This window comes from Lithobates pipiens, unplaced genomic scaffold, assembly GCF_037356315.1.
Source record: "Lithobates pipiens isolate NorthernLeopardFrog02 unplaced genomic scaffold, aLitPip1_a1.2 Scaffold_35, whole genome shotgun sequence".
Taxonomy (NCBI): Eukaryota; Metazoa; Chordata; class Amphibia; order Anura; family Ranidae; genus Lithobates; species Lithobates pipiens.
The window spans coordinates 3,488,854-3,506,561 of record NW_027507811.1 but is presented as its reverse complement, the minus strand read 5'-3'; the positions used below and the strand labels follow the sequence as shown (position 1 = coordinate 3,506,561).

General features: G+C 49.6%; 1 protein-coding gene across 1 annotated transcript in view; it reads right to left on the bottom strand.

Moving 5' to 3' along the window:
* Positions 1-56: 56 nt before the first annotated feature.
* LOC143955451 (uncharacterized) overlaps positions 57-17,708 on the bottom strand; it is a 30,123-nt gene continuing 12,471 nt past the window's right edge. Inside the window, exon 2 of the mRNA XM_077465495.1 lies at positions 57-2,295. Coding sequence (XP_077321621.1) covers positions 343-2,295 — 1,953 coding nt within the window. The 3' untranslated portion in view covers positions 57-342. The remainder of the gene's footprint in view (positions 2,296-17,708) is intronic.

Below are 17,708 nucleotides of genomic sequence, written 5' to 3'. Positions count from 1 at the left end.
TTCAAAATATTTTTTTTAAATAAACCCCTAAATGTTTACAAAAGCTTCCACCACAAGAGAGGTAATGACTCCATTTTTATTTTTCTCCTGCTATCAATGGCCGACATGGTACAACACTTCATCCATGTCTTTGGTGATCTCTGATCTCCTTATCAACTGTTTCTTCCATGATGAAGATCAGCCATGGAGTATATCTGAGGTGTATATCAGGGGGTGCTTCTTCCCCACATGTCCAGCAACATTCATATACAAGACATTTCCCGCACTCACTAATACACCTCCAGGGTTGTGTGGGACCCCCTGATGTACAGGAAAAGAGGACTTCAGTGAGGAACATTTCCCTCACTCAGGACTGGAAAGTGGCTTCTTCCCCGTGTGCAATCTCTGATGTTTGTAAACACTGGACTTATCTGAAAAACATTTCCCGCATTCAGGACAGGAATACGGCTTCTCCCCTGTGTGCAATCTCTGATGTCTGTGAAGATTGGACTTCTCTGAAAAACATTTCCCGCACTCTGGACAGGAATGCGGCTTCTCCCCCGTGTGAGATCTCTGATGGCTATGAAGATGGGACTTCTCTGAGAAACATTTACCGCACTCGAGACAGGAAAGTGGCTTCACTCCCGTGTGAGATCTCTGATGGCTATAAAGATGAGACTTGTCTGAAAAAGATTTCCCGCACTCAAGGCAGGAATATGGTTTCTCTCCCGTGTGCCATCTCTGATGCTTGTAAAGACCGGACGTCCTGGAGAAACATTTTCCGCACTCAGAACAGATATATGGCTTCTCCCCTGTATGAGTTCTCTGGTGTCTGTAAAGATCATACTTCTGTAAAAAACTTTTCTTGCACACAGGGCAGGAATTGGGCTTCTCACCTGTGTGAGATTTCTGATGTCTGTCGAAATTGGCCTTGTGTGAAAAAGTTTTCTCGCACTCAGAACAGGAATACGGCTTCTCACCCGTGTGAGATCTCCGATGTTTGAATAGGGAGGAGTTATGAAGAAAAGTTTTCTCACACTCGGGACAGGAATAGGTCTTCCTATCCAAGTGCAAAATCTGATGTCTATAAAGACGAGACTTCTCTGAAAAACACTTCCCGCACTCAGGACAGGAAAAGCTCTCATCTGTTGGAAGGACGGCACCGTCCCTCACAGTCTGAGGTTCCTCGGGATAAGAGGAATACGATGGTCCGGCACCGTCCCGCACAGTCTGAGGTTCCTCAGGATAAGAGGAATACGATGGTCCGGCACTGTCCCGCACAGTCTGAGGTTCCTCGGGATAAGAGGAATACGATGGTCCGGCACTGTCCCGCACAGTCTGAGGTTCCTCGGGATAAGAGGAATACGATGGTCCGGCACCGTCCCGCACAGTCTGAGGTTCCTCAGGATAAGAGGAATACGATGGTCCGGCACCGTCCCGCACAGTCTGAGGTTCCTCAGGATAAGAGGAATACGATGGTCCGGCACCGTCCCGCACAGTCTGAGGTTCCTCAGGATAAGAGGAATACGATGGTCCGGCACCGTCCCGCACAGTCTGAGGTTCCTCGGGATAAGAGGAATACAATGGTCCGGCACCGTCCCGCACAGTCTGAGGTTCCTCAGGATAAGAGGAATACGATGGTCCGGCACCGTCCCGCACAGTCTGAGGTTCCTCGGGATAAGAGGAATACGATGGTCCGGCACCGTCCCGCACAGTCTGAGGTTCCTCAGGATAAGAGGAATGCGATGGTCCGGCACCATCCCGCACAGTCTGAGGTTCCTCGGGATAAGAGGAATACAATGGTCCGGCACCGTCCCGCACAGTCTGAGGTTCCTCAGGATAAGAGGAATACGATGGTCCGGCACCGTCCCGCACAGTCTGAGGTTCCTCAGGATAAGAGGAATACGATGGTCCGGCACCGTCCCGCACAGTCTGAGGTTCCTCAGGATAAGAGGAATACGATGGTCCGGCACCGTCCCGCACAGTCTGAGGTTCCTCGGGATAAGAGGAATACGATGGTTCGGCACCGTCCCGCACAGTCTGAGGTTCCTCAGGATAAGAGGAATGCGATGGTCCATCTACACTGTGTGGTGCCGGATGGACATTTGAGGTAGTCGGGTTTTCTCCTGGACTATACTGTGTGATGTCCTCATCTTCTACTTTACAGTCTGGAGACAAAGTGAGACAATCCTCTGAGGTTTTCCTCATCTCCCGTCCATCTACTAAAATAGAAATACAAAGATTATTACTAGACATCAGCTGATTGGTTCCCCTAAACCAGGACTCCGCCCACATCAGGCAGCTTTGTCTCTGAGGATCTTACAATTCCCCCCTCAAGGTAACTAGTAAATGGGTCCTCTGATCTCCTACCAGATCATTTCTTTATTCATGGACCTTAGTCAGAGAGGGAGGAAACAACGAGAACGGTCTTATAGGAGTGACAGTGATGAGGGGATTATAGGACGAGTGTCCCCTCCCCCTCTATCACTCATTGCCATCTTCCCCAGACCCAGAACCACGAGTTTATCAAGGCCTTCCAAATGTTCATGTGAAATGTGTGACTCCTGTCAATTTAAATTTGTGATGTAGCATTAGAAGAAAGGGGCCTTGAGTTACACCCCCCCCCCCCCCCCCCCGCCAACATGCAAAATAAAGCCAGATCTATGCTTAGATAACATAAAAAATTTTTTAGTTGTCCCTCCCTCTGGGTAAGGTCCCTAGCAAGCTCCTAGCAACCTCCGGTCACTAGGGGGCACTCACAAGCAGCTTCACAGCTCTTTTTTTACCAACAAGACAAAGAACATCTACCAAGTGGCATTGTTCTTGAGGGCCAATGACTGTGAAATTTTGGTTTGATTTTATGTTCTTTCGAACACTGCCGGAACCTGAGAAACCCAGGACTTTACAATGTATTTTTTTTTATCCTTTATCTGTTTGCTGTTGTATTATTGTCTCTTTTCTGGTGTAATATCTTTTTCTGTACTTTTTTGTTTGTGTTTTATCACATAAAATGTTAATTTCTATCTATAAGCATATCTCTAATGCACTAAACCAGAACTTGACGAATTCCCATCTCTTTGAAGGGTGATACTACCAGGATGAAACACAGTCATTAACTGAAACAGCTGAGAAGGAGGCTTAAAACTGGGTGAGGAACAGCCAAACTCTGCTAATAAGGTGAGGTCACAGGTCATATACCATGGCAAGACAGCACAGCAACAAGACACAAAGGTAGTTATATTGCACTAATAAAGTCTCCCCAGGCAAAAATTTCAAAGCAGACTGGGGTTTCAAGATGTGCCGCTCAAGCTCTTTTGAAAAAGCACAAAAAAAGGGGCATCATTGAGGAGTGTAGACACAGTGGTCGGGTAAGGTTAAGGAGCGTAGATGCAGTGGTCAGGCAATGTTGAGGCACATAGATGCAGTGGTCGGCCAGAAGATGAAAAACACATCGTGCTTACTTCCCTTTCACATCGGAAGATGTCCAGCAGTGCCATCAGCACAGAACTGGTGAAAACAAGTGGGACCCAGATACCCCCCATCTACTGTCCAGGGAAGGTCTGGAGAAAACCAGTGGGGCCCAGGTACACCTATCTACTGTCCGGAGCAGTCTGGAGGAAACCAGTGGGACCCAGGTACCTCCATCTACTGTCCAGTGGAAGTCAGGTGTACCTGGGTCCCACTGGTTTCCTCCAGACTTCTCCGTACAATAGATGGGGGTACCTGGGTCCTACCGGTTTCCTTCAGACATTTCCAGACAGTAGATGGGGGTACCTGTGTCCCACTGGTTTCTTCCAGACTTCTCCCGACAGTACATGAGTGTACCTCGGTCCCACTGGTTTCCCCTGGACTTCTCTGGACAGTAGATGGGGGTACCTGGGCCTACTGGTTTCCTCCAGACTTATCCGGACTGTAGATAGGTGTACCTGGGTCCCACTGGTTTCCTCCAATCTACTGTCCAAATAAGTCTGGAGGAAACCAGTAGTCCCAGGTACCCCCATTTACTGTCCAGAGAAGTCCAGGGGAAACTAGTGGGACCGAGGTATACCCATCTACTGTCGGGAGAAGTCTGGAGGAAACCAGTGGGACCCAGGTACACCTATCTACTGTCCGATAATTCTGAAGGAAACCAGTGGGAACCAGGTACTGCCATCTACTGTCCAGGGGAAGTCTAGAGAAAACCATTTGGACCCAGGTACCCCCCCATCTACTCTCTGGAAAAGTCTGAAGGAAACCAGTGGGACCCATGTACACCTATCTACTGTCCGATAAGTCTGAAGGAAACCAGTGGGACCCATGTACACCTATCTACTGTCCGATAAGTCTGAAGGAAACCAGTGGGACCCATGTACACCTATCTACTGTCCGATAAGTCTGAAGGAAACCAGTGGGACCCAGGTAATGCCATCTACTGTTCAGGGGAAGTCTGGAGAAAACCATTTGGACCCAGGTACCCCCCATCTACTCTCTGGAAAAGTCTGAAGGAAACCAGTGGGACCCAGGTACCCCCATCTACTCTCTGGAAAAGTCTGAAGTAAACCAGTGGGACCCAGGTACACCTATCTACTGTCCGATAAGTCTGAAGGAAACCAGTGGGACCCAGGTACACCTATCTACTGTCCGATAAGTCTGAAGGAAACCAGTGGGACCCAGGTACACCTATCTACTGTCCGATAAGTCTGAAGGAAACCAGTGGGACCCAGGTACACCTATCTACTGTCCGATAAGTCTGAAGGAAACCAGTGGGACCCAGGTGCCCCTATCTACTATCCGGAGAAGTCTAGAGGAAACCAGTAGACCCAGGTACCCCCATCTACTGTCCAGAGAAGTCCAGGGGAAAACAGTGGGGCTGAGGTACATCCATCTACTATCTGGAAAAGTCTGAAGGAAACCAATAGGACTCAGGTACCCCCATCTACTGTCTGGAGAAGTTTGGCCAGAAGTGGTCTTCGTGGAAGAATTGCCGCCAAAAAAAGCCTCCAACACGGGAACAAGGCTAAGTGACTCAACGATGTAGAAAAACACAGGAAATGGGGGGCAAGAAAATGGCAGCAGGCGCTCTGGACTGAGGAGTCACAATGTGAAATATTTGGCTGTAGCAAGAGGGAGTTTGTTGGGGGAAGGGCTGGAGAGGGGTAATATAATGAGTGTCTGCAGCCAACTGTGAAGCATGGAGGAGGTTCTTTGCAAGTTTGGGGCTGAATTGCTGCAAATGAATTTGGAGATTTGGTCAGGATCAATGGTGTCCTCAATGCTGAGGAATACAGGCAGATACATCTCCATCATGCCGTACCATTAGTGAGGTGTGTGATTGGCCTCAGATGTATTCTGTGGCAGGACAACCACCCCAATAATCCAGCCTAGGTGTAATCCTGGACTACTAACTATCCTTCATGAAACACAGTCATTAACACAGATAACACACATTAACACAGTCAAAACAGAAACAGCTGAGTAGGAGGCTTAAAACTGGGTGAGGAACAGCCAAACTTTGCTAATAAGGTGAAGTCACATTGAGTTGAGGAGCGTAGATGCAGTGGTCGGGCAATGTTGAGGCACATAGATGCAGTGGTCGGCCAGAAGATGAAAAACACATCATGCTTACTTCCCTTCCACATTGGAAGATGTCCAGCAGTGCCATCAGCACAGAACTGGTGAAAACAAGTGGAACCCAGTTACCTCCCATCTACTATCCGGAGAAGTCTGGAGGAAACCAGGGGCACCCAGGTACCACCATCTTCTGTCTGGAGAAGTCTGGAGGAAACCAGTGGAACCCAGGTGCACCCATCTTCTGTTTGGAGGAAACCAGTGGGACCCAGGTACACCCATCTTCTGTCTGGAGGAAAGCAGTGGGACCCAGGTACACCCATCTTCTGTCTGGAGGAAACCAGTGGGACCCAGGTACACCCATCTTCTGTCTGGAGAGGTTCGGAAGGAAACCAGTAGGTCCAGGTACCCCCATCTACTGTCCAGAGAAGTCCAAGAGAAACCAGCGGGACCAAGATACACCTATCTACTGATGGGAAAAGTCTGGAGAAAACCAGTGGGACCCAGGTACCCCCATCTACTTGTCTGGAGAAAACTGAAGGAAACCAGTGGGACCCAGGTACACCCATCTAATGTATGGAGAAGTCTGGCCAGAAGTGGACTTCATGGAAGAATTGCCGCCAAAAAACTAGGCTAAGCGACTCAACTACTGCCAGGCTCATCCACCTTACAAACCGCTCGGCGTCTGCTACTCCTCTTTGCCAATCCCTCTATTGGCTGCCGCTCACCCAACAAATTAAACTCAAGAAACCAACCATAACTTACAAAGCCATCCACAACACGTCCCCCCCCGGCTACAACTCTAACCTAGTCTCAAAATGCCAACCTGATCGTTCTCTTCATTCCTCCCAAGACCTTCTGCTCTCTAGCTCCCTCATCACCTCCTCCCACGCTCGCCTCCAGGACTTTCTCCCGAGCCTCTCCCATCCTCTGGAATGCTCTACCCCAATCTGTCCCGACTATCAACTTTTAGACGATCCCTGGAAAGAAGCCTATCCTGCCCCCACCTAACAACTGATGCACTCAGAGGGTAAGAGAGGCCAACACCTGCAGCAAATTCCCAATTATATCAGTACATCAAAAGGGGTTCCTAACATCTTGCAAAATATCCAATGGGTTCCATGGAAACATCTGCGATCCATTTGATATTTTGCAATGTTGGAATATCTCCTTCTTGATATTTGAGCTACTAAATATATTTCTTTATAGCAAACCAACCCCCTGAAGAAGACCACATGGGTCGAAACGTGTCGGGGGCATCATCACAACAGACCAATGATATGTGATGCTGTAATTTTGTATTTGCTTTCTGTAAATGTGGAATGTTTTTGTTATCTCCTTACCGGAGTCGATAACTTCTATGGCAACATGCTATTGACCTTCACACGTTTCCAAATAAAATACATTTTTATATAATTCCTTTTGAACTGCTTGTATTGCTGTTTTAAAGGGGGGGGGGGGGACACCTTCCCATATTACATGAATTGTTTTGGGGTGTGCAGCTTCTGTACTTCTCCTATATGTGTTTTTCCTGTGCTAAAGTTTTGAGAATGACCCAAATATTCATTTTCACAAAGTCTTCTGCCTCAGTTTTTTTTTTTTATGGAAATTTGCATATACCCCAGAATGTTATAAAGAGCGATCAGGTGAATGAAGTCCCTCCCCCCCATGAAAATGAACTTGATCCCATTAAAAAACAATTCCACTGCATTTGTGAAGAAGGCTTCAGGGTGCCCAAGAAAGTCCAGCAAGAGCCAGGACCGTCTCCAACAGTTGATTCAGCTGCGGGATCGGGGGGCACCAGCAGTGCAGAGAGGGGGGTGATCGGGGGCACCAGCAGTGCAGAGAGGGGGTGATCGGGGGCACCAGCAGTGCAGAGAGGGGAGTGATGGGGGCACCAGCAGTGCAGAGAGGGGGGTGATCGGGGGCACCAGCAGTGCAGAGAGGGGGGTGATGGGGCACCAGCAGTGCAGAGGAGGGGGTGATCGGGGGCACCAGCAGTGCAGAGAGGGTGGTGATCTGGGCACCAGCAGTGCAGAGGAAGGGGTGATGGGGGCACCAGCACTGCAGAGAGGGGGGTGATCGGGGGCACCAGCAGTGCAGAGGAGGGGGTGATGGGGTCACCAGCAGTGCAGAGGAAGGGGTGATGGGGGCACCAGCAGTGCAGAGAGGGGGGTGATCGGGGAACCAGCAGTGCAGAGAGGGGGGTGATCGGGGAACCAGCAGTGCAGAGAGGGGGGTGATCGGGGGCACCAGCAGTGCAGAGAGGGGGGTGATGGGGGCACCAGCAGTGCAGAGAGGGGGGTGATGGGGGCACCAGCAGTGCAGAGAGGGAGGTGATCAGGGAACCATCAGTGCAGAGAGGGGGGTGATCAGGGGCACCAGTAGTGCAGAGGAGGGGGTGATGGGGGCACCAGCAGTGCAGAGAGGGAGGTGATCGGGGAACCATCAGTGCAGAGAGGGGGGTGATCGGGGGGCACCAGCAGTGCAGAGAGGGGGATGATGGGGGCACCATCAGTGCAGAGAGGGGGGTGATCGGGGGAACCATCAGTGCAGAGAGGGGGGTGATCAGGGGCACCAGTAGTGCAGAGGAGGGGGTGATGGGGGCACCAGCAGTGAAGAGAGGGGTTGATGGGGCACCAGCAGTGCAGAAAAGGGGGTGATGGGGGCACCACCAGTGCAGAGGACGGGGTGATGGGGGCCCCAGCAGTGCAGAGAGGGGGGTGATGGGGGAACCAGCAGTGCAGAGGAGGGGGTGATGGGGGCACCAGCAGTTCAGAGAGAGGGGGTGATGGGGGCACCAGCAGTGCAGAGAGAGGGGGTGATGGGGCACCACCAGTGCAGAGGAGGGGGTGATGGGGGCACCACCAGTGCAGAGGAGGGGGTGATGGGGGCACCACCAGTGCAGAGGAGGGGGTGACGGGGGCACCACCAGTGCAGAGAGGGGTGTGATCGGGGGCACCACACGTGGAGAGCTTGTTCAGGAATGGCAGCAGGCAGGTGTGAGGACATCTTCACCCACAGCGAGGAGAAGACTTTTGGAGGACGGTCTGGTGTCAAGAAGGGCAGCAAATAATACACTTCCCTCCAGGATAAACATCGGGGATAGATTGATATTCTGCAAAAGGTCCAGGGATTGGACCGCTCGCTGAGGACTGGGGGAAGGTCATTTTCTCTGAGGAATCCCCTCTCCGTCTGTTTGGGGAATCCAGGAAAAAAAAACCTTGTCCGGAGAAGAAAAGGTGAGCGCCACCATCAGCCCTGTGTCATGCATCCTGAGAACATTAACTAGTTGCCGCGCGCAGCAATCGCGACCCCGATCTCTGTAAAGAGCCACGTCCGCGGCTCTTTAACCATGTGATCGGCTGTGTCCAATCACAGCCGGTCACATGTAAACACGGAGATGCCGGTAATCGGGGGCTCCTCGCCTCACACTAACAGAGAGTGAGGAGAGGAGATCTCACCATCATGGAGTCTGCCTGGGAGGAAGGATTGGAGGCAACTAACATACACAGAAGTGCTTCGTTTTCTAAGATCTCCGTAGAACAACCTACCTACCGATGCTCCTTCACCATTTGTGTGCAAGTCTACCTAGCAGAAGAGAAAAGGGACCTGGACCAATCAGTGAGCAGTATGGGTGGAGGAATGGATTTAGTGTTAATGACCCACCTGTGCTGATCTCTGTAGGAGTGTCCTCCTCTATAAATGTCCCCGTTATTCCATCCTCCTCCATAGACTGCTGATCATCCCTCACATACCTCTCTTCTTCTTCTGATTTCACCTCAACTTTTATATCCATCAGATCTTTACCCTAAACCAAGAGAAGGACAGGAAATATCATCTTATAGGACATCATCTGCACCAGACACTTTTGGGTTCTAGATGCTCCCATCCCACCAACCTTGTAATGGTGATCCTCCTCTTTTATCTCTTCTTTCACCTCAACTTTAGAATCTCTCAGGACTATCTGAGAAGGACACTGAAGAGTTTTTGTTGGCACCTTGGCCACTCCACCACACATGCTTGTTTCACATCTCCCTCTTGGGTCGGGCCTTTTGGCCAGGACCAGAGGACCTTTTTTTTTTATTTCTGGCCTCAGGGCCGGCCATGCACATGGCACCATATGCACTTTCCCCACTTTTATGTTTTTTTTGGTTGTCGGGTTTGTACACTTTGTTTTTTTTTTGACGTTTGATGAGTAGGGTGTAGGTCCTCAGGACTGCCCTGTAGACATGGGCGCCATCAATAAATTTGTTTCATTCTGTTCCGTTACAGTTCGTATTAAAATTGATTTGTACTTCGTATTTTGTTTCCGAAATTCAATTTCAATTTGTACGAAATACGAATTGTCGTTAGGTTGGTTAACTTGTACAAACGTTCGTTATGATGAATTTAAAGGCAAAAATATATACCTCAATATGACAGTCGATACTGATGGAAGTTTGGTTTTTATCCGAAATACGAAATTCCGTTGAAGAATTTCCTATTCGAAATACGAATTTTCGTTAGATGAGGGGCTCCCACCATCCCTGTGCTGTGCTGACTTCCTCCTGGGGCTGCTTATTATGAGGGGCTCCCACCATCCCTGTGCTGTGCTGACTTCCTCCTGGGGCTGCTTATTATGAGGGTCTCCCACCATCCCTGTGTTGTGCTGACTTCCTCCTGGGGCTGCTTATTATGAGGGGCTCCCACCATCCCTGTGCTATGCTCATTATGAGGGGCTCCCACCATCCCTGTGCTGTGCTGACTTCCTCCTGGGGCTGCTTATTATGAGAGTCTCCCACCATCCCTGTGCTGTGCTGACTTCCTCCTGGGGCTGCTTATTATGAGGGGCTCCCACCATCCCTGTGCTGTGCTGACTTCCTCCTGGGGCTGCTTATTATGAGGGGCTCCCACCATCCCTGTGCTATGCTCATTATGAGGGGCTCCCACCATCCCTGTGCTGTGCTGACTTCCTCCTGGGGCTGCTTATTATGAGGGGCTCCCACCATCCCTGTGCTGTGCTGACTTCCTCCTGGGGCTGCTTATTATGAGGGTCTCCCACCATCCCTGTGTTGTGCTGACTTCCTCCTGGGGCTGCTTATTATAAGGGGCTCCCACCATCCCTGTGCTGTGCTGACTTCCTCCTGGGGCTGTACCTCTGCTGTGCATATTATGAGGGGCTCCCACCATCCCTGTGCTGTGCTGTGCTGACTTCCTCCTTCGGATTTGTAAACAAAAGTTCGTATTTCATACAAAATTCGGAACGCATGGTAATTCGTATTTTGGATCCTCCTGAACGTACGAATGTAGGGAAATTCGTGCGAATTTGAGATTCGTATGAAACGAATCGCACATGTCTACTGTCCTGAAAGTCTTGGGAGGAGGTGGACATGGGGTCTACCTTCGGGGGAGCCGCGCCTAGTACTTGGGGTGGGTCTGTTTCGGCAGACCTCCCAGAGAACGGGGTCCGTCTGGCTTCAAATGGCCAGGTGGACCATGTGAAAGCACCCCAGTCCCCGTCTGGAGCCTAACGCCCCCTGGGGGGATCAGGGCAAGGTCCTTCGATTTTGGAGGACCATATGTACACCCTATGTGGTGTGCACTTTTTTTTTTTGTACCGGGTGGAGTTTTTGGAGTGTGTTGACAAACCACGGGCTTTAAAGTGGTTGTAAACCCTTACAAACACATAACACATAATGCGATGCGATGCGATGCATAGTAGTCCATTATGCTTTACCTTTCCAGGGAATCAAAGAGGAAGTAAACCCATCGGGGTTTACTTCCTCTTTAAAAGAAAAAAAAAGATCTCTCAGGACTATGGAGCCTCAGAGACCTCACCATCGAAGGTACTCCACAGCGAGATTCTTCCAGTGTTGTAGTACCTCGCCCAAGTCTGCTCCCCCCCCCCCCCAGCCCCCGGGTCAACACCTGCAAGGCCATCACCAGAGCTGTGTTTCACTTCATCTGGGGCTCCAAAATGGACAGAGTGAAGCGGGAGGTCATGTTTAAGGAACCTCTCAAGGGCGGTAAGGGCGTGCCCGAAATAGCCACTCTACTGCGGGTGTTCTTTGCTTGTAACTGCACTGGTGGACAGTACTTTCAACTCTTGGTGGTAACTCCATGTCCCGTTTTTTTCCTCCTGCCTCTTTGAAGGTCCCTTGGATGGGACAAATGGGACAGTTCCATCCCCTACAACTGGGACACCCCTTGTTGTTACTTGGACACTTTCAAGTTTATCAAGGAGCTGGGGCTGCACGGCGTCAAGCCCCGACTTGTGGAAGCCAAAGACTATTCACAAGTTGATTAGAGCAATGGACATTGTTGAGACTGTCCCAGGCCCTCCCTTCAGCCACTTGCAACAAGCGGTCTGGAGGAATGTTTCTTCAAAGGGACTCACCAACAGGCACAAAAGATCTGGCATGGGTGGCAATCCAAGGGGGGGTTGCCAAAGGGACTCACCAACAGACACAAAGATCTGGCATGGGTGGCAATCCAAGGGGGGTTGCCAAAGGGACTCACCAACAGGCACAAAGATCTGGCATGGGTGGCAATCCAAGGGGGGGTTGCCAAAGGGACTCACCAACAGACACAAAGATCTGGCATGGGTGGCAATCCAAGGGGGGTTGCCAAAGGGACTCACCAACAGGCTCGAAGATCTGGCATGGGTGGTAATCCAAGGGGGGTTGCCAAAGGGACTCACCAACAGGCACAAAGATCTGGCATGGGTGGCAATCCAAGGGGGGTTGCCAAAGGGACTCACCAACAGGCTCGAAGATCTGGCATGGGTGGCAATCCAAGGGGGGTTGCCAAAGGGACTCACCAACAGGCTCGAAGATCTGGCATGGGTGGCAATCCAAGGGGGGTTGCCAAAGGGACTCACCAACAGGCACAAAGATCTGGCATGGGTGGCAATCCAAGGGGGGTTGCCAAAGGGACTCACCAACAGGCTCGAAGATCTGGCATGGGTGGCAATCCGAAGGGGGGTTGCCAAAGGGACTCACCAACAGGCTTGAAGATCTGGCATGGGTGGCAATCCAAGGGGGGTTGCCAAAGGGACTCACCAACAGGCACAAAGATCTGGCATGGGTGGCAATCCAAGGGGGGTTGCCGCTCGGGACATTCATGCATGCCAGAAACCTGTGCAGATACAGGCACTGCCCCTTTTTGCATCATCCAGGACGATCCAAGCTTTGCATGTTTTCTGGGAGTGCCCCCTTTGCGCAGGGCATGTTGAGGGCCCTGGAACCTGAACTCAAGAAATTTGTGCCACAGACTGCCATCACGCACTTTGGTGTGTTGAACGGACTCTTGTGTAGGGGCTCATTCCCAGGAGGACATTGACAGCGCCTGGCGGGTGCTGCGTTGCTTTAAGAACGCTTTGTGGTGGGCCAGAAAGCGCCTCATCCACCAACGGCACTTCCACCCAATGCTCTTATAAGGAGAAATTATTTATTTATTTTATTGTATCTTAGTGTAAATATGAGATCGGAGGTCTTTTTGACCGCAGATCTCATATTTAAGAGGACCTGTCATGCTTTTTTTTTATATTACAAGGGATGTTTACATTCCTTGTATGAGGAATAAAAGTAACCCAAAAAATACCTGATGATGGTGAGGGATGGTGTGATCTTCCTGTGTGGAATACAGAGGACGGGGACATCTCTCTGGTGGGTTCCTGGTATTTGGTGGCTCCATCATATCCTTGTGTCCTTCAGAAAACTCCTCCATCACTCCATACTCCTCATCCTCCTCTTTATACTCTTCTTTAACCTCAATATTATCATCTCCTGGGTTTCCACTCTAAATATATAATAAAAATGACATCAATGGTAACAATGCAGATAATGTACAGATCCTAATGATACTATCAGTGATTGTTCCTCATCTACCTGATGATGGTGGGGGATGGTGTGACCTTCCTGTGTGGAATCCCGGGAATACAGAGGACGGGGACATCTCTCTGGGGGGTTCCCATTACTGGATCCATCTGTAGGAAACACACACACTGACTGAATACATTGTTTCTATGTGTTTATCAGATGATGGGGGATCTAGGTGGAGCCTCCGTACTGCTCTCTCCTTTACAATAAAGTCTCCTCTTACCCGGTGATGTGAGGGGCGGCTGATTGGCCATCATGACGTCCTTGTAGAGATCCTTGTGTCCTTCTAAATACTCCCACTCCTCCATGGAGAAATAGACAGTGACATCCTGACACCTTATAGGAACCTGACACACACAATGATACAGTCACCATCCAGACACATCCCTTGTCTGTTACTGGATAATGTCCCACAATTCCCAGAATCCTCCTCACCTCTCCTGTCAGCAGCTCCATCATCTTCTTGGTGACTTCTAGAATCTTCTCCATGTTGTGTCTCTCAGGTTTTAGGGAGTCACATGGAGGCACTGTGATGGTCATATGATCACCGGACTTCACAAGAGGAAATCTCTGTATTGGGAACCAATAGGAATATCATGTTAGAATCCCAGAATCCTCCTCACCTCTCCGGTCAGGTCTGTGTTTTATTAATAGAGATAAGAGTGATGTCATGTGACCTCCCAGAATCCTCCTCACCTCTCCGGTCAGGTCTGTGTTTTATTAATAGAGATAAGAGTGATGTCATGTGACCTCCCAAAATCCTCCTCACCTCTCCGGTCAGGTCTGTGTTTTATTAATAGAGATGAGAGTGATGTCATGTGATCTCCCAGAATCCTCCTCACCTCTCCGGTCAGGTCTGTGTTTTATTAATAGAGATAAGAGTGATGTCATGTGACCTCCCAGAATCCTCCTCACCTCTCCGGTCAGGTCTGTGTTTTATTAATAGAGATAAGAGTGATGTCATGTGACCTCCCAGAATCCTCCTCACCTCTCCGGTCAGCAGGTAGATGATCTCCAGGGTGAGGTTTAGTATCTCCTCAGTCATGTGACTCCGGTCCTCCTCCATCCTCAGTGATGTGGTCATGTGGTCTCTGCGGGTTTCTCTGTAGATGGATAGTGGAGAATTATCTGGACTGTATTGGTTGTATAATATTAGGATGGGGATATAAGGGGTTAATAGTTGGACTGCCCCCAGCGGGGTGTTGCACATGTAGAGGTCTATACATCAGATAAAAATCAGGGACAATTGAGGAGAGAAGAAGGACAAAGGAATCCGGTTGAAATTTTAGGTCAATGATGTTATGAACATTCCTGCCGCTATTTGTACTCACAGCTGTAAGGATGGGAATTAGGCGGCCACAACTGATTGGGTGGAACTGAAAGCTTTTTCCGGGTCTGGTGCGAATGCAAATTTGGATGAAATGTGGCAAATCTCATTACAAGAGACTACTAAAGAGAGAAGGAGACACTTCTCCAATATGAAGAGAATGTTCCGGCCCCGTAAGTGGGGGAATGTTCTGCCCCTGAAGGGGGTAATCTAGGTCTCCACACTATATATGTGTGTATCATCATCTGCTGGAGATAAAAGACGTCACAGTGACTATGGAGGAAGAGGACGGACATGACGGGGGGGTTACTGGGTGTAAATAGAAAATAAGATCTTATTACCTCCTCTGTGGCCACTTCCAGCGACGTCTCCTATCTACTTCCTCCCAAGTCACCTCTCACCCGTGACTTCCTATCTGTGCCTGACATCACTTTTTGTTTTCCATAGAGACTTCCTGTCTGGGTAGAAATGAGAAGATCACCACCTTGTGGAGCTCAGAGGAACTGCAGCCCTGAGAAACGTTTCGTAGTGTGAACGCGGCCTTGTGCTGTGTGTGTGTAAGTACTGTATATCCTTATAGATGGGGGTCATCATCTCCACTCCCACCCAAGGGGGAGTGAAATATATTAGTGCCTAGTCCAGACTTTCTCAGCCAGGGTTCATTTAAAGGTTTCTAGGGGCTTCTAGAAAATGAAATAGTTGCCGTCTCTCACTCAGGATGAGCTTGGGATTCAGCGCGACCATAAATTAGTCTCTAACCCAAGCTGTTTGCAGTTCCTTAAAATTAAATGGCCGGATTTAACCATCTCACCCAAACCTCTAGCGGTTGGAGCCTGAAGTCATTCATTTAGTGGCGGTATCACTACGTAGTTCAGCCTTTCTCAAGCAGTGTTCTTCCAAAAGGTCACCAGGAGATGTTTGAGAAATGAACAGTTTCTGTTTCTCAGTGGGGATGAGCTTTGGGTTTTGGTTGACAATGATTTTGACCCAAACCCAAGCTGTTCATAATTTATAGAACGGGCAAACTAAATGGTCAGATTTGATGATGTACACACATTTTATATATATACATATATATATATATATATATATATATATATATATATATATATATATATATAGTGTGGAAACCTAGATTAACCCCTTCAGGGTCAGAACATTCCCCCCACTTACGGGGCCAGAACATTACCTTTATTTTGGAGATGTGTCACCTTTCCCACTAATCACCTTCTCACCATAGCAGTCTCTTGTAACGAGGGATGAGATTTCAGTTCCACCCAGTCAGTGCCTTCTCCTGCCCAACCTTTGGCGTTAGGACTCTAAAATCATCATCTAGTGGCGGTATTACTAAGGCCACTATATTACAGCTTTCTGTCTGCTCGCCGGTCTATTTCACATTGTAAACAAGATTGAGGGCTTTCCAGGTGACATCATATAGACATAGATGGGGTCATCTTTACTTCCACCAAGAGGTGTATATATATATATATATATATATATACACTGTATATATGTAGTGCTACTCCTGCAGGAGCCACTTAAGTATAACTGGTTCCATACTCTGCCTATCAACCCCAAGAACAGTCTTAGCCCCCCTCTGGAACACCTGACAATAGTGTAAGTGCAAGGACCAATGAAGAACACTGCATCTAGTTCAGCGATCAGTGGCGCAACTCTCAAGTCAGACTACTCCGCACATACACTACATATACAAAGCCCGGAGTATGTGTGTGCATGCCCATAAGGCACCAGTAACTTCAGTCCCTTGGAAGAAGGATGAGGCCTTGTATCTTTGGCTAGCCACTTTAATTGGTGCACTTAGAATGTCTGCTTGGTAAATTGAACCTGTGATATGCTGTATCCGGAAAGCAAAGTGGACGCTGCGACTGCTTAATAGGGTGTCAATGACACCCAGGTTCTGGCAAGTGTGCGTAAAAGTGAAGTAACTCTGTATGCAGTGTCCTTGTTTCCTGCAAATGGGCAAGTGCCCTCTCACCAATCCTGTGGTCAAGACTCAAACAAACGTCCTGGAACAGGCAGGCTCTTCTGGTAACCCGACTGGTCACCTCACAATGGAATGTCTCACCCCGTTGGTGCAGGTGCTCCTGGATATGCACATGGGATCCCCTCTCAAGCTGGACATCCCCGACCGGCCATGGATGCCTGGAACAATGCGGTGAACTGACCCGGGAGGTAACACCTCTCCCCTGGGCCCAGTCTCTTCACTTGCCTAAAAGTGAAGTAACTCTGTTTGTATGCAGTGTCCTTGTTTCCTGCAAATGGGCAAGTGCCCTCTTACCAATCCTGTGGTCAAGGCTCAAACAAACGTCCTGGAACAGGCAGGCTCTTCTGGTAACCCGACTGGTCATCTCACAATGGAATGTCTCACCCCGTTGGTGCAGGTGCTCCTGGATATGCACCTGGGATCCCCTCTCAAGCTGGACATCCCCCGACCGGCCATGGATGCCTGGAACAATGCGGTGAACTGACCCGGGAGGCAAAACCTCTCCCCTGGGCCCAGTCTCTTCACTTGCCTCGTGGTGTCTGTATCGCCACTTGGGAGACAAGATGGAGTCCCCAGCTCTTTTCCCTGCAGAGAGTGCTGGACCTTGTAGTCCTGGCCCCATACAAGGCTATGGGGCCATTTGAGATTGGGGACTACGTGTTCCAGAATTCCTTGCTACAATTCAGGTGGCTGTCTATTGGCTCTCCCCCTCCTGCCAATGAGGATGCAGGGGAGGGAGTAGAGCAGCCGCTTGCATAATGCAGAGAGTCCGTGAGGAGAAGGAGGGGGAGAAATCGGTTGCAGGAGCTGACAGGTATGCTCTCTCTTCAGTGAGAGCCTCAGTCAGCTTGGCATGGCCATGGGAGATGAGAGCCAGCCAGCTTGGCATGGCCACAAGTAATGCGGAGTACCCGCTACACACTCCCCCCACCAAAGAACCTTTGGTCTTTCAAAGGAAGTAACAGTCTTTGACCTGGCACATGCTTTT